The 24,536-nt window shown below is 44.0% G+C and overlaps 1 protein-coding gene and 1 long non-coding RNA gene across 2 annotated transcripts in view; both read right to left on the reverse strand.

Moving 5' to 3' along the window:
- Positions 1-1,468: 1,468 nt before the first annotated feature.
- LOC120980774 lies at positions 1,469-3,506 on the reverse strand. Its single transcript, XR_005774575.1, has 2 exons — positions 2,911-3,506; positions 1,469-2,675 (listed from the first exon to the last, which is right to left on the reverse strand). It is a non-coding gene; the product is annotated as an uncharacterized LOC120980774 (long non-coding RNA).
- A 4,334-nt stretch (positions 3,507-7,840) lies between these two features.
- The window catches only part of CHST1 (carbohydrate sulfotransferase 1), a 39,227-nt gene continuing 22,531 nt past the window's right edge, over positions 7,841-24,536 (reverse strand). The window contains exons 3-4 of the mRNA XM_040409658.1: positions 18,769-18,871; positions 7,841-9,236 (exon numbers count right to left, since the gene is read on the reverse strand). Coding sequence (XP_040265592.1) covers positions 7,923-9,185 — 1,263 coding nt within the window. The 5' untranslated portion in view covers positions 9,186-9,236; positions 18,769-18,871 and the 3' untranslated portion in view covers positions 7,841-7,922. The remainder of the gene's footprint in view (positions 9,237-18,768; positions 18,872-24,536) is intronic.

Genomic DNA, 24,536 nt, shown 5'->3' on the forward strand with positions numbered 1-24,536 from the left:
AGTGTCACAGCAAAGGGTCTGAATACTTATGTCCATGTGAAAGTTTAGTTTTTCCTTTTTTACAAATTTGCACAAATTCCTAAAATTCGGTTTTCACTTTTTCATCATGGAGTATCAAGTGCAAAATGATAGGGGGAAAACTAGATTTTTTATTTTATTTTAGCACAAGGCCAGAACATTACAAAATGTGTAAAAGGGCCTGAAGACTTTCCAAATTCATTGTGTCAATGGTCAGCTTACCAGATCAGCAGCATAGTGTATATTCGTGACATATACTGCATAAAAGTTAGGCCTTAGAATAGGTCATCAATATATAATCGGTGGGGGTCTGACCCCCTGCACACCTGCCGATCAGCTGCATTAGCTCCTACGCTACATACGTCCGTCTACTGGTGTAGTGGACGGAGTTGGTTACTGCAGCGTTGCTTCCATTCACTTCAATGACAGAAGAACTGCAGTTACCATCTCTGTCCACCATGTGTCAGTGGAGCTGCAGGGTGCGGGACCCCCGCCGATCAGATATGGATGACCTATTCTGACGATAGGATATCAATAGCAAAATCCTGGAATACCCCTTTAAATGGAGTCTTTCTTTTAGTACCAGGCCAATTTTAGGTCCTTAGGTTCCTTAAATTGATCTCCAATGCTCCTGCCCAGATGGTTAAATAATACAGTTCCGACAGCCACCACTGGAGGGAGTTTACTGCAAACTCTGCTATCATTGAGTTCAGTGTAACGTCTGAGCTCCCCCTAGTGGTGGCAGTCAGCAGGACTGCAGCACATAACTCTATGCAGGGGATTTGGAGCTCTGCATCAGGAAAACGGAGCGTGGATCGCGAGAAAGTTATACTAAGAAATTAATCAGCACAGAATTTTGGATCTCAAAGCAGAGCATTATGGGAGCCAAAGAGCCTTCTGGCTGGGATTCTTAGATGAGTTTGACAATGCAATAATGGAGGCGATATCACGTGCTATCACCCAGTACTTTATCTCAGCTCCTATCAGCCCGGACTTTACATGCTCTGATCTTAATAAATTACATGAAATATAAAATAGTTGCCGCTCCCAGCAGCTGACAATGGGAATAATAACAGCGCTGATATCTTTATATCTTAATCAGCAGTGACATCTACTTTTCCGCAATGAGTATCTGGAATCGGTTTAATTTATTTCATCCCATTGTCGTCTTTATTAAATTGTCATCTTCTGTTAATATTGCGGCTAGATCACCAAGATAGTGTCTAACAGAAGCTGCGGTCGTTGCCTATTCTATCCCAGTACCAGGTACCAGAGTTAGAAAAACATGGCTGCTTTCTTCCAGGAACAACGCCGTCTCTGTCCGTGGGCTGTGTGTGTGGAATTGCAGCTCATCTCCATTGAAATGTATGCAGCTAAGCTGCAGTACCACACACAGCCTGTGGACAGGTGTGGCGCTGTTTTGGGAAGAAAGCGGACATGTTTTTTCTAATTTTGTACAACCTGTATGGGATAAATAAAATAAAAAAAACATGGTTGGCGTCTTCCTAAAAAAGCGCCATACCTGTGTGTGGTATTGCAGCTCAGAGAGGTAAGACATTATTTTTTTTTGGAAAGGGGGGGGGGAGGGGGGTTCTAATGGACCCTGAGTTACCAGAATAAAACCCGTATTTCAGGTTGGTTTTGCAGGGTGCAGTACCTCCTCTGGACACTTATCCTATGGTGTCCACTAGAGATGAGCGAATTTCCACTTATGAAATTCGTTCACACTTCATTTGTTGGTAAAAGGTGAATTGCGTTATGGATTCCGCTACGACGGACCATAACGCAATTCTATAACGGAATGCCTTTTGAGTTGTACTGCTCATGTACCAGTTAGAGAGCCAGTACTGGTCAGGTGAGATGACTGTGTAGGAACTCGGCCCTGTCAATCAAGTAGAGGGAGGGGCCGGCAGAGAAAGCAGGAAGAGCAAGGGTGCACAGAGTGGCTTGGGGCCCGCCCTCGGTGCACTTAACTGATCATTTGCATATGGATTAAATGTAGTTTTTCATCAGAACGAAGCAACGGATCGCGGAGTGAGAGGTATCATTACGTTCCGCTGAGCTAGTCCTACAAGGCATTGTGCCTGGTTTATCAGTGAATTTCCTGGGGACAAATTAGCCTTTAGGCCTCACACAACCGTATGTATTTTTCGGTCTGCGAGCAAAATACGGACATTATCCGTGTTGCATCCACATTTTTTGCGGTCCTATTGACTTCAGTGGTCCTGTGGTCCTCATTTTGTGGCCATGTATAGGAGTTCTTATATCTTTTGGCAGAATGGACATCCGGATGCGGAAAGCACATGGATCATCTGTATGCTTTCAGCATCCGTATGTCCGTTCCACAAATACATAATAAATAGAATAAGTCCACAATGCAGAGCAGACCTCAGACCCCATTGAAGTCAATAGGTCCGGGGGAAAAATGCAGACGCAAAACGGGCAGGAGACCTTGACGTGTTAAGTGTCAGGTTAACATTTGCTACATCTGTGGGGAAATTGTACCTGGTATCTGTATATTACGTGTAGGTCTAGGCCAAGTTCATATGTATCTTAGGTTAGCCTGACAAGTTTTCTAGTGAATATCCTTCCCTTGACTTAGGTCAGGCTGTAGGGTAAAATCTTGGTTGAAGGTCATTCAATAGAGAAGTAAAGACCTTGAGATGATCTAAAACGGGCAGGAGACCTTGACGTGTTAAGTGTCAGGTTAACATTTGCTACATCTGTGGGGAAATTGTACCTGGTATCTGTATATTACGTGTAGGTCTAGGCCAAGTTCATATGTATCTTAGGTTAGCCTGACAAGTTTTCTAGTGAATATCCTTCCCTTGACTTAGGTCAGGCTGTAGGGTAAAATCTTGGTTGAAGGTCATTCAATAGAGAAGTAAAGACCTTGAGATGATCTAATGGTGTCTGGCCTTCGGTTGGGCTGTCTCTTCCAAGTAGGATTCTTCTAGGTCAGTGATGGCCAGCTGTGGTGAAACTACGACTCCCAGCATGCTCTACTCATTTCTATGGAGTTCTGAGAACAGCCAAGCAAGCGTGCATCTTGGGAGTCGTAGTTTTACCACAGCTGGAGTGCTGGAGGTGTTAGGCATCACTGTTCTTGGTCAAGATGACCTTCAGATCACCACGTTCTTGAGGCTGTTCCTGACAAGTTGACCATGTTCTCTACAAGAAGTCATTGTGCCCTTCTTGGAAGTCCAAGCAGAGAGGTTTTTGTCAGAGATAATATACGTCGAGATGAGTAAGGCGTAAAGAACACCGAATGTAACACATGGAAAGCTTCCATTTATCCCTCGCTCTCACACAAGGTAACCAAGTCTTACTATACATAGTTGTCTATTATTGCAGGAGATGTGAATTCCACGATGCTTGAGAAGAAATGAAAAGTCGCTCATTATTCACCGTTAAGTGAACCTTTTCATGCACTAATAGGAAATATTCTGTTACTTTCATGCAAATAAAGAAGCAAATAACTTGTCTGCGTTCAGTGTTCCTGCCGAAGCGTCTTATTTTCTGGGCAAGGACTCCATTGTTAAGGGAGCGGCTTTGTTGGATGATGGATTTGTCTGTCTCAGATTTTAATTTATAGGTGATCTAAAAGCAAAGAATGCCACTGCTTTGGATTTCAACTTTTTAGTGTTTTTTTTTTTTTCACATAATTTTTTTCCAGTTTGTTTTATTTCGACCTTAATGCACACGGTCGTTGCCTGGCCGTACCCTTATTGCGACCAGCAAACAGCGGGTCCGCAATATAAAGGCACTGGCCGTGTGCTCCCCGCATCACGGCTGTGGACCCATTCAATGGGTCCGCAGTTCGGGAGATAGGGTGCGGCGCACAATAGAGGCACGGATCGGAAGCCCATGCAAGCAATACAGAGTGCTTCCATGGGTTTCCCGTCCGTGCCTCCGCAATGTGCCCGAGAAAAATGATGTTTTAATATATGCAAATGAGACACTAGGAGCAACTGGAGCAGATATGAATATATGCAAATTAGCCTCTAGGAGCAATGGGGGCATTTCCGTTACACCTAGAGGCTCAGCTCTCTCTGCAACTGCCGTGTCCTCTGCACTTTGATTGACAGGACCATGCAGTGAAAACGTCATCACACCTGGCCCTGTGAAAGTGCAGAGGGTGCGGGAGGCAGTTGTAAAGAGAGCAGAGCCTCTAGGTGTAATGGCAACGCCCCCATTGCTCCTAGAGGCTCATTTGCATATAATAAAACATCATTTTTCTCAGCAATGCGGGCACATATGAACATGGGACCAACACAGATGCCTTCAGCTGCCAAGTGCACATGTAACAGGTCAGCCAGTGTCATAGGGACAAATCTGACTCCTTTGGTCTGGCCTGTCTGGCCCATAGCTGCCTTGTATCACAGAATACATTTTGATGCTTCTTTTTGCTAAATATTAGAACAGATCCAATTCGATTATGGCCACATTGTTCTGCAATCTGTGACATTTGTATTTTCTTCTGCACAGAGTGATGTCACAGTACAGGGATAACGTACACAATGATGTCACAGAGGTAATAAACACAGTGATTTCACGGTACAGATATAAGGCAGTGATATCACAGTACAAGGATAATGCACACAGTGATGTCACTATTCAGGAATAATGTATCCTGATGTAATAGTACAAGGACATTATGCACAATGATGTCACAGTACTGATATAATGTATACAGTGATGTCACTGTTCAGGAATAATACACACCGATGTAATAGTACAAGGACAATACGCAAAATTATGTCATAATGCACACAGTGATATCAAATAGATTATAGACTCGCCTGCATGCTCAACTTGCGGCCCTCCAGCTGTTGCAAAACTACAACTCCCATCATTCCCTGACAGCCTACAGCTATCATCCTACAGAAGGGCATTGTGGGAGTTGTAGTTTTACAACAGCTGGAGGGCCGCATGTTGAGCATGCCTGTTATAGAGTAATGCACATAGTCATGTCACAGTGCAGGGCCTAGTAAAATTCTACCCGTTCCTTATTGTGGCATCGTGTATACTTACCTTAGCTGAGACTAGAATCGCCTGTAGTTTCCTCGGATGTTATGGTACTTCTCCAGTGAGATATGGCTTGGAATATTTATTTCGAGATGACCAATCCTCAAAAAATTCACCACTCTACTTAGCCTTCTCAGTTTTTGGTTGGTTGGAGTCCCAGAACCTTACGGTCCTTTTACACAGAGAATTGGGACATTTATTGAAGACAAACCTTCTTACAAACTCTCATTCCAGATAACAGGGCCGTGTAGGTGCCACCAATCGCCCAACAATCATGCAAACCCTCAGGTAATCACATCATTAATGTGGCATCCAAAAATCCTCGTTTGTAGACAGCATCTCGCCCTATGTAAACAGACGAAGTGCTACCAACAAACACTGGAACCGTATGGGGGACGAACAATCCTAGTAACGATCATTCATCCCTATACAGCAGTGATCACTGCTTCATGTAAATGCAGCAGGTAATGATCAAGAGAAAACTTTTCCATTCCCAATCCGTGCCTGCTCTGATGACCAACTGAAAAAGGGCCTTTAGGAATTAAAGGGATATTCCCATTTTGGACATTAGGGACATATCGCTAGGATATGCCCCCAATGACTGATAGGTAAGGGTCCACCTCTGGGACCTGGATCTATACTTAGGATGGATCCCGCAAAGTGCCGGAGGCTATTTTCAGAACGCCCATAGGAATGAATGGGAAGCACACAGCGCAAGCGCAGCCACCACTACATTCACTTCTATGGGGTTTATGGAAATAGCCGAGCCAGCACCCGGCTATTTTCACCAGTCCTATAGAAATGAATGGAGGACAACCACGCATGTTGGCTCCTTTCTAAGGATAGCCTAGTGATATGCCCCCAATGTCCAAGATGGGAATACCCTTTTAAGATTTAGGATTTTTAATTTACCCATGTTGATCAGATCTTGATTCATGTAAAAAAATAAAGTTCTATTGGTCTAGGTATCTTTTCCTTACATAAGGAATAAAAAAAAACAAAAAAAAACAATGTGTTTTGTAAAACTAGCAGAATTTATTAAGGTTGGCGGAGGCCCATCTTTGGGATCCAGATTCAACTTACCTGCTATATTAGCCAGGTAGCCATGCATATCCTTGGCCCTCTACTCTAAAGTATATAGAAGTTATGAAGACAGCCAAGGCCAGCAACTCTCATAGAATTCAAAAGAGATGGCTACATCCATGCATGGCCACCTCTCCACCTTTTATTGGTTTCAGCTGGATAAGATGGTGGATCCCAAGGTAGTGGAGGGTGTACATGCCTCATATACTCTCCATAAAACCTAGCCCTGGGTGAGTATAACAATGATGTCCATGGGTCCCACCATTGTGACCATTGCAAGAATGAGGAGTGCAAGGAAAGCCCAATGTCACTTGCCTATATGGCCATGGAAACCTTGTGGAGCCACCAAGGGGTACATCGCATTCCACTTGTACCTCACTTCAACGATCTGCAGAGGTCACAGCCCTCACTGTTCCGGCATCGAAGGCACAACCTAATGCTAACACTTTTAACGCATCATATGAAATAAAGAAAAAAAACTACAAAAATGTAAACGTTTCTGACAAACCAGATTTAGTTATTTTTTCCCATGATTACCATTTCTGAGGCATATATTTATTGCTGACTTCCTCTTTATTTTTGAAATGTCACATATATAAATTCAAGACAATTTTTTAAATATTTTTCTACTGATCCCGGGCATAAAAGACACAATAATCATCTTCAACGCATCTTTATAAACATTTATAAATAATACAACATGATCAAAAAAATTTGTGCAAATTCCTTCAGCCGGAGTCCTGTACAGTATAGACCAGACAGTCAGAGCAATCGTACACTTCAGAGCAATATACCTTGTGATTTGGTTTATGTAAACATTGTAACACCCTCTGCAGCCGTACAAGAAATAAGAAACTATGGGGACACGGGGGCGAGGAACCCTCTTAAAGAGGACCTTTCACCGATCCTGACATTGTGAACTAAGTATCATGACATATACAGCGGCGCCCAGGGATCTCACTGCACTTACTATTATCCCTGGGTGCCGCTCCGTTCTCCCGTTAGGTCCTCCGGTATGTTCGGGGACTTGGTTTTAGTAGGAGGAGACTTAGGGGACTTGGTTATAGTAGGCGGGTTCTGCTGGGCGTCTCCTTCTCCTAGGGGCTGTAGCGCTGGCCAATCACAGCGCAGAGCTCACAGCCTGGGAGTTTTTTTTCTCCCAGGCTGTGAGCTCTGCGATGCGATTGGCCAGCGCTACAGCCTAGGAGAAGGAGACGCCCAGCAGAACAAGGGCAGACTCCGCCTACTATAACCAAGTCCCCGAACATACCGGAGGACATAACGGGAGAACGGAGCGGCGCCCAGGGATAATAGTAAGTGCAGTGAGATCCCTGGGCGCCGCTGTATATGTCAAGATACTTAATTCACAATGTCAGGATCGGTGAAAGGTCCTCTTTAATATCCTTATTCTATGGAAGTTAGCCTGATAGGGTTATAGCACCTGCTGTTCAGCCAATGGCTTTCCATAAAATGTCTCATGGTTGACGTCCCGTGAAGACTTTTTTCACTGATACTGCATTGCTTTGTGTATGGACCTTTTAATGGTACTTTTTACATTAAACTGAACTACTAGAACATTTTCAAGTTTTGCAGAGGTATAACACTCCCCACCCCCCATTTTGTTTCATGTGCTTTATTACCCCTCCCTCGGTAGTGCAACTTTTTGTCCCCCACCCACCCCAGAGCCAGAAACGAGATGAAGAAGGGAAGTCTCTTATAAAAATATACTTTCCAACATTATTCTCTCAGTTGTTGGTAATGTCTTCAGTCTTTAGTTACCCTTAAACTAACCATCACAAAAAAGGGGCAAAGGATCTGTCCTCAATGAGGCTGTAGGAAAGGTTTCTCAAGTCCTGGGAAGAACTCACAGTTTTGTAACCCAGTTGGACCAGTACTTGTCGACAGGCGTTCTGGGTGAATTCTACAATGTCGTAGGATAATGTTAGTCTCCAGCTTTCGGCTGTGGCGGCAGAGTTTCTTACCGTGCCATATTTGTGTCTGGCAGAGGATTGGTCTCCTCGGGTGTTATTCAGGATCCATCTTTCGACATTGGCATCCAATGGAATACCCACAAAGTCATAGATCTCCTCCATCTTTTTCATGGGGTTTCGGGCCAGATCTTCATATCTCAAGAGCATGTATCGCCCCTTTAACCAGAGTGGCCGGCTTAACCCTGTAGACACAGAATTTAAGAAGTCCTCACAGACCGTTGTCAGCTGGGTTGAGTCTAAATTGTACGGTCTACGACCAGTGGCCCTCCAGATCCTCCACAACCTATAGGTGTCCCTGAATGTCTCACTACGAGAAGCTAATATACCTCTTGGGTCTCTTACCAACTGGATCACCTTTAAGTTCAGCCTGGGATCTTCCACCAGTGCTCGTAAGTCATTAACCTCTGGAACACGCACTGTTTTGATGGCCACATGTCCATGCTCTTTACAAGATTCCATTGCCAGAGTCAGGTTTAGGCTTCCACATTTCTTAACACAGTCTCCCTCTTCTAGGTAAATATCGGTGGGTCCCAGTGCATCACAGACTGGGGGAGAGCACAGAGCTTTGCTGGCCCCTCTTCTGAATAACCTGTCTGTGGTATGGTTGATTGGTTGTGGCTTTATGTAGTTCTCCATAAAATACAAGTCACAGTCATAAAGACTTCTTAAAAGGTCTCTACTTGCGCCCAACATCACTCGCCGATCGGTGGCGCTCTTGCTAGGAGTCATTTTGGGTATCAGGGTATACTGAACATGGTAAAGTGGCTCGAACAAATAGAAAACATCTGTGTGTTGATTAAAGAGCTGTCCTACAAAGGAAGATCCACTGCGAGTAGTAGCCAAGATTAGGATATGAGTTTTTCTCGAAACATTAGAGGTTATCAACTGACCATCTTCACAGAGGCGATCAGGAGATTCGGTTGGGTCTTGTCCAGGGCTACAATTATTTGGATTGGGGATTGGGCACATGTGAAAGGATTTGGTGGTAAAGGTCCGGATGGCTGTGTACTGAATGGCAATGGAGGCTAGCGCTAGTAAGAGGACAGCCTTCCAAGAACATTGCATGGCTGGAAACCGTCATTGAGCCTCTTTACGGTATTCTGATGTTTACTGTACCTATTGGATGGGGATACAATAAAATATTTCATTATATAAAGGGAATACAACAATTACATTCAATACATATTTCAGGCACATCAGTAGACTAGTCAGGAGTCTCCACAGGAGTATGGATATCCACAGGGGTGCACCACCAATGAGGCCAGGTGAGGCAAGCACCAGGTAGGGGCAAGAGGGGGGCAGCGGAAGGGCCATGGGAAATGAGCGCTTTCATTGTGGCAAAAGGGTTAGGTTAAGAAATTGGTATTGGGGGGGCACCATTTCAGTTTTCGCCTCAGGCAGCAGAAAGGCTAGGTGCACCCCTGGATATCCAGGGTAGTCACCTGCTGGCTGCAGTGTCTGTGGCTAGGCAACACAGCTAACTTTATCCAGAGGCTCTCTAGCAAATATAGCCATAACAGTCATTTATCATAGTCCATAGAAATCCCTAACATACAAAAAACTCACTGTATGATGATGAAGTAAAGATATTGAATGTGAAAACTATAGGTTTATGGAATTATCATCCATGTTTGAAGTTTTTCTTTTCCTGTGTCGAACAACCTCCTTCCGTATTTCCTATCCAAGGGCATATGGGGCCCAAGAGCAAAACTTGGAATGGGACCTCACTCCACTGTGCCAACCTTCTGCGGTTCCAAATATGAAAAGTTAATGATTTTGGTTTCAATATTGCAAAGAGAAAATGCACACAGTAATATACAGGTCAGGTGTAAAGCACACAGTGATGTCACAGCACAGGCATAATGCACACAGCGATGTCAAAGTACAGGAACTTCACCGGGCATACTCTTTTGTAGGGCTAGCTCAGCTGAATGTAATGATCCATTGCTTCATCTGGAGAAAAAGTGATTTTAATACATATGAAAATGAGCAGTTGAGTGCACCGAGGGCGGGCCTGAGCCACTTGGTGCACTTTTGCTCCTCCTGCTTCCTCTGCCAGCCCCTCCCTCTGCCAGGTTCCTGCATAGTCATTTCACCTAGTCAAGGAGTAGAGAGAATTGCTGGCAAAGGAAGCTGGAGGAGCATTGGTGCACAGAGTGGCTTGGGCCTGCCCTTTGGTGCACTTAACTGCTCATTTGCATATGGAACAAAAGTACTTTTTCTCAAGAATGAAGCAACGGATCAATCATCCCCTGTGGTCAGTTGGCAGCTACAGACATTGTCCAAGCTAGACAACCACTTTAACCATTTCACTGATATATGTTCAGTGGACAGGAATATGTATAGTAGACGTGGGCATCCACCATCCCTGCCCATCACGAGTCTGCCTATCATACTAACAAATTAAAGTTGCCTCATTTACTGCGGTGGAGACCTCGCTGGCAGGACCTTTACCAAAGGGGGTGCAGAGGTTGCAGTTAAACATGGCCCTGGTAAGTGAGGTGCCCAGCTGCCCTTTATGCCACGTGCATCCCGTTGTCTTTCACTTCTAATTGCCCACAGCGTTCCCTCTACCACGTAACCAGATATTTTGTGACTTTTTGACAACATTTGTTCTTATTGATAACTTTTTACTTTAGTCTTGAACTCAGCGGAAAGGAACAAAAGGCACCTTGTGCAGGGGCTGCCCATTCCGGAGCCTTGTTAAATTCCTCTATAAGGATGGTACATAAAAAGATTTCAGTTTTATGGATTACGAGACGCCAAGAAGGCTCAGTTAATGGGTAGCAGAAAAAAAAGATCTTTTCCTTTCTGCAAAGGAATGAAATTTTCCACCGCCTCCAAGGTAATGAGATGCTCTTCTCACTTCTTACTTGCACTTTCGTGTGAAGGAATATTTCAAGGTGCAATATCCTGGCATCATCAAAGGCATCAAGGTGTCACATTATATCGATACCTTCACTACGGACTATGCAGTTTTGGGGGAATCGCTATGGTTTTGCAGTATTATATTTTTTTTTCTATTCTGTAATTCAAATCTCAGGAGGATTTGTTTTTCTGGAATTGAAAATGCATGTTATTTTTTGATCCATTTTTTACTTGAGGCATGAGGATAGAGGGGGAATGTGCAGGGCCGCACAATCAAAAATATTAGGACAGGGCCAACCTGAATTGACCCTGCACCTAAGGGCTCTTTTACATGGGCCTATGATCGGCCAAATGAGCATTCATAAGAGGGGGCATTCCCAATTACTGCTCAGTGTAAAACAGGGCGATCATCAGCTGACAAACGAAAAAAAATGCTTGCTGGTCGACAATATGCAGACTCAATAGGGACAAACGATCACACATACGATCATTCATCTCCCTTTCACTTTACATTAGACCATATAAAGGTCCTTTAAATTGGCTTATGTTGTTGATCGGACTGAAATCGGCTGGTATAAAAGGACCTTAAGTCAAAGGCCCCAGAGCAACTCCGTGGTTTGCTTACACCTTAAGCACATTATCAAAGTTATTCAAAGGGGTTATCCGACCACTAAAAATGCCCCCTCCATATGCCCAGGCCCCTCACACACAATGTACTTATCCCACCGCTGCATCTCCCTGTCACGCTGATGAAAACATCTGGCATCGGGGGGTGGCAGCCAATGGCAGGCGGTGACAGGAACAAGCCTCGCTAGGGTCACCCACAATACTAGGGAGGCTCGTTCCCGTCACCGCCTGTCATTGGCTGATGCCCATTCCCACCAGATGCCGGGTGCTTTCCTCGGCACGACCGGGAGATGCAGCAGGGGCAGAAGCGATGCATATGTCGGGGAGCGAGGTAAGTACATTGTGTGTGAGGGGCCCGGGCATATAGAGAAGCATTTCAGGGGTCGGATAACCCCTGTAACATCACGTAAAGAGGTTGTCTCACTTCAGCAACATTAGAAAAAGTTAATACAAGACACTTACTAATGTACTGTGATTCTCCATATTGCCTCCTTCTCTGGCTGGATTGATTTTTCCATCACATTGTACACTGTGTGTTTCCATGGTTACGACCACCCTGTAATTCAGCAGCGGTGGTCGTGATTGCACACTAAAGGAAAAAGTATTCCCCGATGTTACCACACTTCGGTGCAAAGATGAAGCCTTCTGCATAGCCTCATTCAATAACTCCATTGGGTACCCTTTAGCTAAGAATCGTTTCTTCAGATCTAAGGATTGTTTCCTGAAACTCTCCTCCGTCCCGTTAATCCTTCTTAATCTGATAAACTGTCCATATGGGACTGCTCTCTTCACACAATCCGAGTGGTAACTGGAGAAATGTAGACGTGAATTGGTTGCCGTTGGCTTGCGATAGCCCTCGGTGACCAATTCACTATCTTTTACCGACACCAATACATTCAAAAATTCTAATTTAGAGCCTCCAAAATTAATGGTGAACTTCATATTCATTTTATTCCCTGTATTAAAATACTCCACAAACTCCCTGAACAGAAGCTCCGTGCCCGACCAAACAATAAATACATCATCTGTGAATCTTAAATAGAGCTGTATGTAGGACACAGAGGGGTTCTCCACCGAATACACATATTTATCTTGGAACCTTGCAAGATAAATATTTCCAAACATACTGGTGTGCCCATGGCTGTTCCAAATTTCTATTTGTACCACTTATCCCCAAACCTGAAGGCATTGTTCTTCAAAATCAAGCTTAAAGCTTCTCTTATAAAATCTACAAAAAAATCTCACTTTTGTCAGTGCCACGCAATACTTCAGTCACTGCTTCAATGCCTTCATCTTGTGGGATTATGGGTATACAAACTTTCTACATCTAAAGAGACCAGTTGGAACCCCCCCTGCCACTGAAAAGACTTCAGTGCCAGTAACAGGTCCCCTGTGTCTCTAAGATAAGAGGAAACCTGCCGAAGCCGAGGTCTGAGCAGCCAGTCCACGTATTTAGACAGAGGTTCAGTCACTGATCCAAACCCCGAGACTATAGGTCTCCCAGGGCGGTGGGTCAGTGACTTGTGTATCTTCGGTAAGAAGAACCAAGATGGTTTAGACGGAGATGTTTTTCTGATTTTCTTTTGGACAATACATTACGTTCCACATATTTATGTAAAAGACCCCTCAATTGGTTCTGTATCCTCACAGTGGGATCTACCTTCAATGTCTCATCAACATTACTGTCCCCTAATTGCCTCCCTGCCTCTGCCACGTAATATGCTCTTGTCATCAGCACCACGTTCACCCCCTTGTCCGCCGGTTTTATGACTATATCACTTTGTGATTGTAACTATTTGAGTGCTTTTTCTTCCCCTATATATATCGATATTCCTATGTACCCTGGGGTAAATCAATGCTTATATAGAATATATACAATACTATTCTGGGCGGGCGGAGGGGCAAAACGTAGAGCTGACTCCCCCCACAAAATCCTTTGTAGGAGGGTCTTTCGATGACTCATTCAGATTTAGACCTGTCATCCATTCTAAACATAATACCTCTGGTTTGGTTAAAATTTGCCACCGTACTGAAACCCAAGGGTCCTATACTCGCTGGTACTTCTCCTTCTCTTGTTTCAGGCACATTCTAGAACAATCTTTTCAAATTGAGTTTCCTCACAGCCTTAAATAGGTCTCTCTCAAAAGTAACAGGATCCAACTGTTCCACCAGACTGTAGTTCAGACCCCGATTGAGGACTTTTACACAGTCCGGTGACAGTTCGTATTCAGTCACTATATTCTGTTCTACATCACTCTCATCTTCTTCTACCATCGTTTCCAGGAAACCTGTTTTCTCTTGTAACCCTGCTTTGTGTTTATTTTGCCTTTTTCCTCGGCCCCTCCTAACGCTCGGCTTTTTCATTCCCTATTCCAGGGGCATCCGTAGGGCGATAAGTGGAGGAGTCATCTGATATGCTGGAGTCAGAGTCGGTACTCCAGTAGTCACTCTTTGTGCACCGTGGATGGCGTCTAAACCTCTGTTTCCTACTGTCCCAATCAAATATTCTACCCAAATCATAGTCCTGCTCATCTCTTAAAAAATTATCTCTTTTCCTCCCTTTTATTTCTGCTTGAATCACTGTTAACTTCTTATCCATTCTTTTATTAAAAATTTGCAATTGGTTTTCCGTAAGTCGTGTTTGTAACTTCGTTCTCGCTTTCAATAATTCCTCTTTTATTTCCCCATTCTCCTTTTCTTTCCTCTTTAATACTAATTCCAGGATTCGGGTCGAGAACTCCGAGTGCAAATGTTGCCACTTGGCTACAAACTCGGCGTCCTCCTGGTATTGTAGTATATCCTTGTAAATCCGTAGTCCTCTAGGGACCCTATTACTATCCTTATAGGATCTCAGGGAGCTCACTGTCCAAAACAGACGGACCTCTTTCTCCGCCAGCTGTAATACCCTCATGCCTCATTTCCAGGGCTTTCAAACTCAAAGTCTGTAATATATCTTTCTGATTGCACTGTGTAAAGTATGCGTCCGCCCCTTCTGTGCCCTCTATCAGACCCGGTCTGGTCTCTTCTGATGCCATATCCATATTTGAATCAATTTCGGGATCATTTACAGCATGCTCTACCCCAATATCCAAGACATTAGAATAGTCCACCAAATCATAAAAATGTTCCAGAACACAGAAGGAGTGGCACTGCTTCCTTTCTTCAAAAAAACTGGATCTCCGAGACTGGGTCCTCTCTACCACTCGTGGCGGTGCTTCTGCCTTTATGGGCTCTTTCACACGAGCGGATGCCGTGCGTGGAAACCGCTGCGTGAAAGAGTGCCAAGCCCCGCTCCGGACAGCAGAGACACGGAGCATTAACATGATTGATAATGCTCCGTGCCTCTCTGTGACCTTTTTTGACAACTTTATCTCATTGTGATTTTGTAGTAAAAAGATCACAGAGAGGCACGGAGCATCATCAATCATGTTAATGCTCTGTGTCTCTGCTGTCCGGAGCGGGGTTTGGCATTCTTTCATGCAGCGGATTCCACGCACGGCATCCGCTCGTGTAAAAGAGCCCTAAGGCCCCTTTCACACGGGCGAGTATTCCGCGCGGATGCGATGCGTGAGTTGAACGCATTGCACCCGCACTGAATCCTGACCCATTCATTTCTATGGGGCTGTGCACACGAGTGGTGAGTTTCACGCATCACTTGTGCATTGCATGAAAATAGCAGCATGCTCCTTTTTGTGCGTTTTTCACGTAACGCAGGCCCCATAGAAATGAATAAGGGTTGCGTGAAAATCGCAAGCATCCGCAAGCAAGTGCGGATGCGGTGCGATTTTCACGCACAGTTGCTAGGAGACGATCGGGATGGGGACCCGATCATTATTATTTTCCCTTATAACATGGTTATAAGGGAAAATAATAGCATTCTGAATACAGAATGCATAGTACAATAGGGCTGGAGGGGTTAAAAGAATAATAATAAATAAATAAATAATTAAACTCACCTTAATCCACTTGCTCGCGCAGCCGGCTTCTCTTCTGTCTTCTTTTTTGCTGTGTGCAGGAAAAGGACCTGTGGTAACGTCACTCCGGTCATCACATGGTCCGTCACATGATCTTTTACCATGGTGATGGATCATGTGACGGACCATGTGATGACCGGAGTGACGTGACCACAGGTCCTTTTCCTGCACACAGCAAAAAAGAAGCCAGAAGAGATGCCGGCTGCGCAAGCAAGTGGATTAAGGTGAGTTAAATTATTTATTTTAACCCCTCCAGCCCTATTTTACTATAACCATGTTATAAGGGAAAATAATACAATCTACAGAACACCGATCCAAAGCCCGAACTTCTGTGAAGAATTTCGGGTTTGGGTACCAAACATGCGCGATTTTTCTCACGCGAGTGCAAAACGCATTACAATGTTTTGCACTCGCGCGGAAAAATCGTGCATGTTCCCGCAACGCACCCGCACCTTTTCCCGCAACGCCCGTGTGAAAGAGGCCTAAGTCTTTTAAATGTGCAACAAAGAAGAAACAACTAGGCGGGACTCACCAAAAAGTGGATGTTCTTTATTCTAGATGCCATAAACATTCACCGATACAGGCACGGGGCGGACAAACAAACAGTGCAGGAAAGTAGCTCGTAGCGACAGCGGTTTAGGGCCTTAGCGCTTCCTCAGGCAACTAACGTTCTGACGTGATTACGTCACCTTTATGCGCCGCTTCATCTGTGCAGAGCACATTGATTCCGTCACAGAGGAACCGGACAAATACATATAGATATAAACACCAAAAATGTGCAAATAAAACAAACAATAAAGATACATTTATTTTTACAGAAATACTCCAAGATCGTTTCCATCATTCAGTCCCAGAGGGCCCATCGCTCCGCAGCGTATGATCCATCTTGCTTCCTTCCTTAGGAGGGTACCTTGTGGCAGACCACACACTATCTCAATCCCTTACTATTACCATCATGATCAGATTTCACATGTTCTGTTAATCGTGGACAACCTTTCACTGTAACAATTGAATTAACATGTTCCCTAAATCTCTTACCAAGGCTCCTAATGGATTTTCCTATGTAAAACCTACCACATACACATAATATGAGGTACAGTCACATGTAGGTTTGCAAATATTTATCTTGCAAGGTTCCAAGATAAATATGTGTATTCGGTGGAGAACCCCTCTGTGTCCTACATACAGCTCTATTTAAGATTCATAGACGATGTATTTATTGTTTGGTCCGGCACGGAGCTTCTGTTCAGGGAGTTTGTGGAGTATCTCAATACAGGGAATAAAATGAATATTAATTTTGGAGGCTCTAAATTAGAATTTTTGAATGTATTGGTGTCGGTAAAAGATGGTGAATTGGTCACCGAGGGCTATCGCAAGCCAACGGCAACCAATTCACGTCTACATTTCTCCAGTTACCACCCGTATAGTGTGAAGTCCCATATGGACGGTTTATCAGATTAAGAAAGAATTAACGGGACGGAGGAGAGTTTCAGGATGCAATCCTTAGATCTGAAGAAACGATTGTTAGCTAGAGGATACCCCGATGGAGTTATTGAATGAGGCTATGCAGAAGGCTTCATCTTTGCACTTAAGTGTGGTAACATCGGGGAAGGCAAATGTTACGAAGAGAAAGGACAATCAGAAACGTTTCGTTTTCTCCTTAAAATATAGTCCAATGGTGGATCGGATGAGGAAAGGGATAAGAGAAAATTGGGACATAGTGGAATGGGACAATAGTTTAAAAGAGATCAGAGGGTCTAAACCATTAGTAGCCTTTAGGAGGAGCCGTACTCTGAAAGACAGGCTGGTTAGGAGTCGTTTCGTGGAACCAAAATCTGATATATGGCTGAAAGATATCGGGAATTCGGCAGGTGCGGTAATTGTTCCTACTGTAAATACAATCCCCAATGGGATTTACTGTTTTTTGGTGGATTACACCGTGACGTGAAAACGGTACCTTGATAACTTGCAAAAGTAAATACGTAGTGTACCTCATATCATGTGTATGTGGTCGGTTTTACATAGGAAAATCCATTAGGAGCCTTGGTGAGAGATTTAGGGAACATGTTAATTCAATTGTTACTACAGGGAAAGGTTGTCCACGATTAACAGAACATGTGAAATCTCAGCATGATGGTAATAGTAAGGGATTGAGATAGTGTGTGGTCTGCCACAAGGTACCCTCCTAAGGAAGGAAGCAAGATGGATCATACGCTGCGGAGCGATGGGCCCTCTGGGACTGAATGATGAAAACGATCTTGGAGTATTTCTGTAAAAATAAATGTATCTTTATTGTTTGTTTTATTTGCACATTTTTGGTGTTTATATGTATTTGGCCAGTTCCTCTGTGACGGATCAATGTGCTCCGCAGAGATGAAGCGGCGCATAGAGGTGACGTAGTGGCCTGAGGAAGCGCTAAGGCACGAAACCGCCGTCGCCACGAGTTACTTCCCTGCACTGTTAGTTTGTCCGCCCCGTGCCTGTATCGGTGAATGTTTATGGCATCTGGAATAAAGAACATCCACTTTTTGGTGAGTGCCGCCTAGTTGTTTCTTCTTTATTGCACTAAAGGAAAAAGCGCCAGCCTCTTTGGTAGCTGAAGCCGCAGGAGCTGACATAGGCTAGTGCCATTTCCAATAGTGTGCAAACACGGCCACCGCTGCTGGATTGCAGGGAGGTCATAACCCCTGGAAACAAGCCGTGTATAATGTGATGGAAAAAGGAATGAAGCCAGTGAAGGAGGCAATATGTACAATCACAATACATTAGTGACTGTCTTGTATTAACTTTCTCTAAGTAAAAAAATGCTATTTGCTGAAGTGACACAACCCCTTTAAAGGCGCGGTTTGCATTTTACAATCCTTTTAGGTTAGACGTTTTCCCAAAAATAAGTGGCTCAAGGGTGTCCTAATGCTGAGATCACCAATGATCTGCTGCAATCTGTATTTCAGTGCCCCTGCAGCGCCACCACAGGAGAAATGAAACATTACATGTTTTTAATTGAAATAAATTGGCTGTTTGATTACTGCATGGAGATGCTGGTTCCTCCAGAGAGAGAGAGACTTTCTTTGTGGTTGCTTTCTGCTGGAGGCCCTAAACTATTCACTTTAAATGCAACAATGGGATATTTGACAGTGAAGTTTCTAAACCAGACAGGTTTTTTTTTTTAAGGAGCTTACCATAAAAACGGCAAATCTGTCTGCCTTGGTAATGTCAAGTGGAGAGTTGGAATCCGTTTTGGTCCAACCCTTTACAGGGAGTCTCTCTTCTGATAGGTGACTCCTAGAAGAAAAAAGCAAGCCAAGGTCATTTATTCCAACAAGACCAATGTTTCATGGTGACAGCAAAGTGACCAGAAAGTGGCCCAACATATACAGTAAGTGCATTCTGTATGTACTCATCTGGCTGTCCATGGTGAGTATATTTCACTTGCAATTGGAGAAACATCGGTCCTTCTGCTTATAATTTATTGTAGCAGTCTGGTCCAGCAGTCAGCTATTATCACTACGGGATGATGCACCTGGTCTTACATTTAACCCTGCAGGAGAAACAGTAGTATTACATGCAAGCCATTTAAAGGCATGTCTTGCAACCATTGAATCTATCATAAGAAAGAAGAAACTTTGAAAGTAGCCTTTTTTTCTTTAAGATTTCTGCTATTTTGCCTACAGCTGCTATGCACACATATGCATCTCCATAGTAACAGACTACAAACAAACCTTGTGTAGTCACCAGTCACACTCCATTCCAGTTGTCCACTACTTCTTTGTAATAGATTTGGTCTGCTAGGAGAAATTAGGGGAAACATACACTTTCATATATCCTCGCTCTCGTCATGTGACAACCCTTTTAAGGTGTTAAAGGGGTTACTCCACAGAATAGGTGATAAATACTGGATGACTAGGAACAGAATGGTGGTAACCCCAGAGATCCTGAGAACAAGGGTTCCCTAAGTCACTTTTCAGGATGGAGTGGTAATGTCCATGATGGTCTAACCAGCCCCATAGAAGTCAGTGGACAGTAGAAAGAGAAATGTATACATCTGGATGCTATGGATAAACTGACAACAGTAACGGCCTTATATCTGGGGTTGTCAAGCAACGTGTCAATAGCAAACGCTCTGTCTAAGATAATGTAAGATTAAAGGGGTTGTCTCACTTCAGCAAATGGCATTTATTATGTAGAGAAAGTTAATACAAGGCACTTACTAATGTATTGTGATTGTCCATATTGCCTCCTTTGCTGGCTGGATTCATATTTCCATCACATTATACAGAGCTCGTTTCCATGGTTACAGACCACCCTGCAATCTATCATTGGTGGTTGTGCTTGCACACTATAGGAAAAAACACCAGCCTGTGTGAGCTCCCGCGTTCTCGGCTGGCACTTTTTCCTACAGTGTGCAAGCATGGCCACCACTGCTGGATTGCAGGGTGGTCGTAACCATGGAAATGAGCAGTGTTTAATGTGACGGAAAAATGAATCAAGCCAACAATATGGATACTCACAATACATTAGTAAGTGTCTTGTATTAACTTTCTCTACATAATAAATGCCATTTGCTAAAGTGAGAGAACCCCTTTAAGTCAAAATGCCACTGAACTACAGGAGTAAAGAGGCTTACCAGTACGCAAATAATGTCTGCATCTTAGCACATCTACTAGATTAATCATTTGATCAAAATGTTTATTAGACTTTTATTAAAAAAGGAGGAACACTTCTTTAAAGGGCACCTGTCAGCAGAATAACCCCTATTAAACCTGGCATAACTGCCTAGTAGTGTTGATCCTGCTGATTAAAACGATACCTGTCTTGTGAAAATCGGTTGTGGCGTTCCTGAGAAAAAATCATTTTAATTCTTTGTTTGAATGAGGGCTTCACTGCTTTGAGGGGCGTGTCCTAAGACTAGAAGGCTGAGGGGCTAGACCCCGCCCTCGTTGCACTGAAGTCCTTATATAAAGAATGAAAAAAATAAAATATCTTGGGAATGCAGCAGATTTTTACAAGACACATATCATTTTAATCAGCAGTATCAACCCTGTATGGGGGTATAGCTGGTTTAATAGGATTGATCCTGTGGACAAGTCTCTTTAAAGAAATCTTAATGACTCATATAGTGTCTGCGATTTACAAATTGGGAGAGAATGTCTAAGCTAAAGGGACCAGAATTCTGGTTTAATTTGGTACCAGATTTATTAAGATGCACCAAAATTTTGGCACAAAGTAAGCCAGACAATAGGGGGCATAAAGTTAAATAAGTGTTTAAAAATGCACCAAATTTATCACATGACGTGAGGTATTTTGATGACTAGGACAAGATTCCTCGAGGAAGAGTCTGGCGAAGGTCTCTGCACTGTGAAGACTTGCACTTGGATGCTGTTGCCATCTTTTTATAGATCAGATCTCTCATGGCTGTTGTTTGTCATAGTTGTGACTCATGACCATTAAGAAAAGAGAAGAGAAAAGAATTGCAAGTTCCTCGCTCTCCTTTCTAGACTTCTTCGATAATATAAAGCAAAAAGAATTTACTATCCAAGATTGAGAAGATCGAGTCTAGCTGATTCTCCTGATCCATTAGCTGATTCTCCTGATCCATTAATAAGAGAACATCTAAAGACTAATTAATTTATGAGAAAGTGAAACCAGAATTTTAGAAATTTTTGCAAATTTATTAAAAGAGGAAAAACAAAAATTTCTCTTGGACATAAGTATTAAGCCCCTTTGCTGTGACATTTGACATTTAGCTTTTGGGGCCTCACATTTCCCTCCCTTATCTTTGAGATGTTCCTACACCTTGATTGAAGTCACCTGTGGTAAATTCAGCGGATTGGACATGATCTGGAAGGACACAGCCCTGTCTATATAAGGTCTAACAGCAGACGATGCATATCAGAGCAAAAACCAAGCCATGGTGAGGAAAGAACTGCCTGTAGAGCTCAGAGACAGGATTGTGTGGAGGCACAGAACTGGAGAAGGGTATAAAAAAATGTTCTGCTGCACTGAAGGTTCCCCAAAGTACATTGGTCTACAAAATTCTTACATGGAAGAAGTTGGGAACAACCAGGACTCTTACTAGAACTGGCCGCCCCACCAAATTAAGTAATCGGGGGAGAAGGGCTTTGGTAAGAGAGGTGACCAAGAACCCAATGGTCACTGAGGCTGAGCTCCAAAGTTCCTGTGTGTAGATGGGAGAAACTTCCAGGAGATCAACTATCATTGCAGCCTCCACTAATTTGAGCTTTATGGCAGAGTGGCCAGAAAGAAGCCTCTCCTTAGTAAAAAGAACAAAACAAAAAAACACATAAAAGCGGCCAGGAGGTCTCTCATACTGTGAGAAAAAAGATTCTCTGTTCTGATGGAACCAATACTGAACTTTTTGGCCTTCGTTCTTATATCATATCTGGAGGAAACCAGGCACTGTTTATCACCTGCCCAATACCATCCCTAATGTAAAACATGGTGGTGGCAGCATCATGCTGGGGGGGACAGTGAGACTGGTCAGGGTGGAGGGAAACCTGAATTGAGGAAAGTACAGATATGTTCTTATCGAAAACTTGATCCAGAGGGCTCGGGAACTCATACTGGGCTGAAGATTTACCTTCCAACAAGACAATGACCCTAAGCACACAGCCAAGACAACACAGGAGGGACTTAGGCACAACTCAGTGAATGTCCTTGAGTGGCCGAGTCAGAGCCTTGACCTGAAACCAATTGAACATCTCTGGAAAGACCTGAAAATGGCTGACCACCAAAGTCCCCATCCAACCTGACAGAGCTTGAGAGGATCTACAGAGAAGAATGGCAGAAAATCCCTAAATCCAGATGTGCAAACCTTGTGGAATCATCCCCAAGAAGACTGGATGCTAGAATCACTGCCAAAGGGGCTTCAACTAAGTCCTGGGTGAAGGGGCTGAAGAATTTTCAATAAATTACCAAAGATTTTGAACACTCCGTTCTAACTTTCTCAATATGGGGTACTGCATAAAAGTTTTTATTTTATTTTAGCACAAGGCCACAACATAACAAAATGTGAAATAAAGTGAAAGGGTCTGGAGACTTTCTGAATGGTTTCTGTAAGGTTGACCATACCCTAGAGGCTGCCCTTGCAGCTGCAAATGGGCCCCCTGGAAAGAGGGGTCCAATAAAGATCCTTCACTGGGGCAAAATTCAGTTTGCTGCCATAAAACCCTGTATCTAAATGCCTCTGCTAGGACATAATGCATAGTTGGCAGTCACTGCCACTCAGCACCCTGGTAGCTCCACTTTAGCCATGTCCCTGCAGGGGCCTTACAATAATAGCAAACAAGTATAGAGAAATAATTCCATCATCATGGCAAGATGGAGGGGGGGGGGGGGAATCAGGTTCTCCTATCCCAGGTGGTTAGGGGAAAGGTGGCATTCAGAAGCATACCCCCCCTCCCCCCGATGCTTGTACATATATGCCTAATCTCGCCCAGTCATCTTTTGTGCCCCATAAACAGTAACGATAAGCTGCATCACAGTAATGATGTCACCTTGGTGCCTCACTACACAGTATGATGCCCCGACCATTTTAATCTCCACACAGCATGATGCCCATTAAGTGCTTACACACAATTTTGATGCTTCTTTTAGTGCCCAACATACAATATTATGCACCATTAAGTGCCGCCTACACAGTCTGATACCTTAAAAGCCCCCCAACCACATAGTGTGAGGCCTCTTAATCTCCTCCTAGTATGATACCCTTTAAGGTGCCCATATACAACGTGAAGCCTCCTTAAGTGTTCCCCACACAGTATATCTATTAATTGTATCCATATACTATGATACCCTCTTAAGTGCTCCCCACAGTACAATGGGTCTAAATGCCCCACACACACACAGCACGATGCCCCTTTAATTGCCTCACACACAGAATGATACCTCCTAAGTGCCTACACCCAGTATGATGCCCCCTTAGGTGCACAACAGACAGTATGATGCCCCCTAAGTACCCAACACACAATATGATGCCCCTTTAGGGGCCCAACACACAGTATGATACCCCTAAGTGGCCCCCAAACAGTATGATGCCCCCAAATACTCCCACCACACAGTATAAGGCCCTTTAATCTCTCCATAGTATGATGCCCCCAGACTGGGGTAGACCTGCACTGAGTAGATCAGCTGGATTCATCAGGGAAATGTGGGCTAGAGGAGTACTCATTACGGAGGCACTAAGGGGGCATCATGCCGTGTGAGCGGCAATAAAAGGGGCATAATACTGTGTGTGGGGGCATTTATAGTGGCATCTGGTTGTGTGGGGGCACCTAAAGGGACATTATAGTATGCAGAGATTAAGGGACCTTATGTTATGCGGTGGGGGACAACACAACTGAATCCACATACAATGATATCCCCTTAAGTGCCCCCCATAGTACGATAGCTCCTAAATGCCCCCACACAGTATGATGCCCCTTTAATTGCCCCACACGCAGTGTGATGCCCTCCACTGCATAAAATGAAGCCCCTTAATCTCCACATAGTATAATTCCCCTTGAGGTGACCCCGCGATGCCCCTATTATGCTCCTTTTATTGCCTTAGTGCCTCCGTAACAAATACTCCCCTACCCACGTTCCCCCGATGAATGGAGCCGATCTCTCAGTGCAGGTTTACTCCAGTCTGTGCCGTTTGTGGCTCGGAGCAGCAGGCACAATAACATCGCGGCATTACGCATTCCTACGCCAAACCACTAACGGCAGGGGTTACAGAGCGAATGGCGGCACAAGGAACTGACGGCTCCCTGATTCACCACTGTGTCTGCAAACTGAGGGGAGGCATGTTCAACCAGCACCAAAGCAGAGCCCACTGTCTTCTATGTATGTCCCAGACCTACGTAGTCCCTTCCACCGCCATCATCTGTACGGTGTGAGATCACTCTACACGCTTCCCTCCTGTGTGATTGTTTGTTCTAGGTGAGTCACT

The sequence above is a fragment of the Bufo bufo genome, chromosome 10 (assembly GCF_905171765.1).
Source record: "Bufo bufo chromosome 10, aBufBuf1.1, whole genome shotgun sequence".
In the NCBI taxonomy this organism is placed as follows: Eukaryota; Metazoa; Chordata; class Amphibia; order Anura; family Bufonidae; genus Bufo; species Bufo bufo.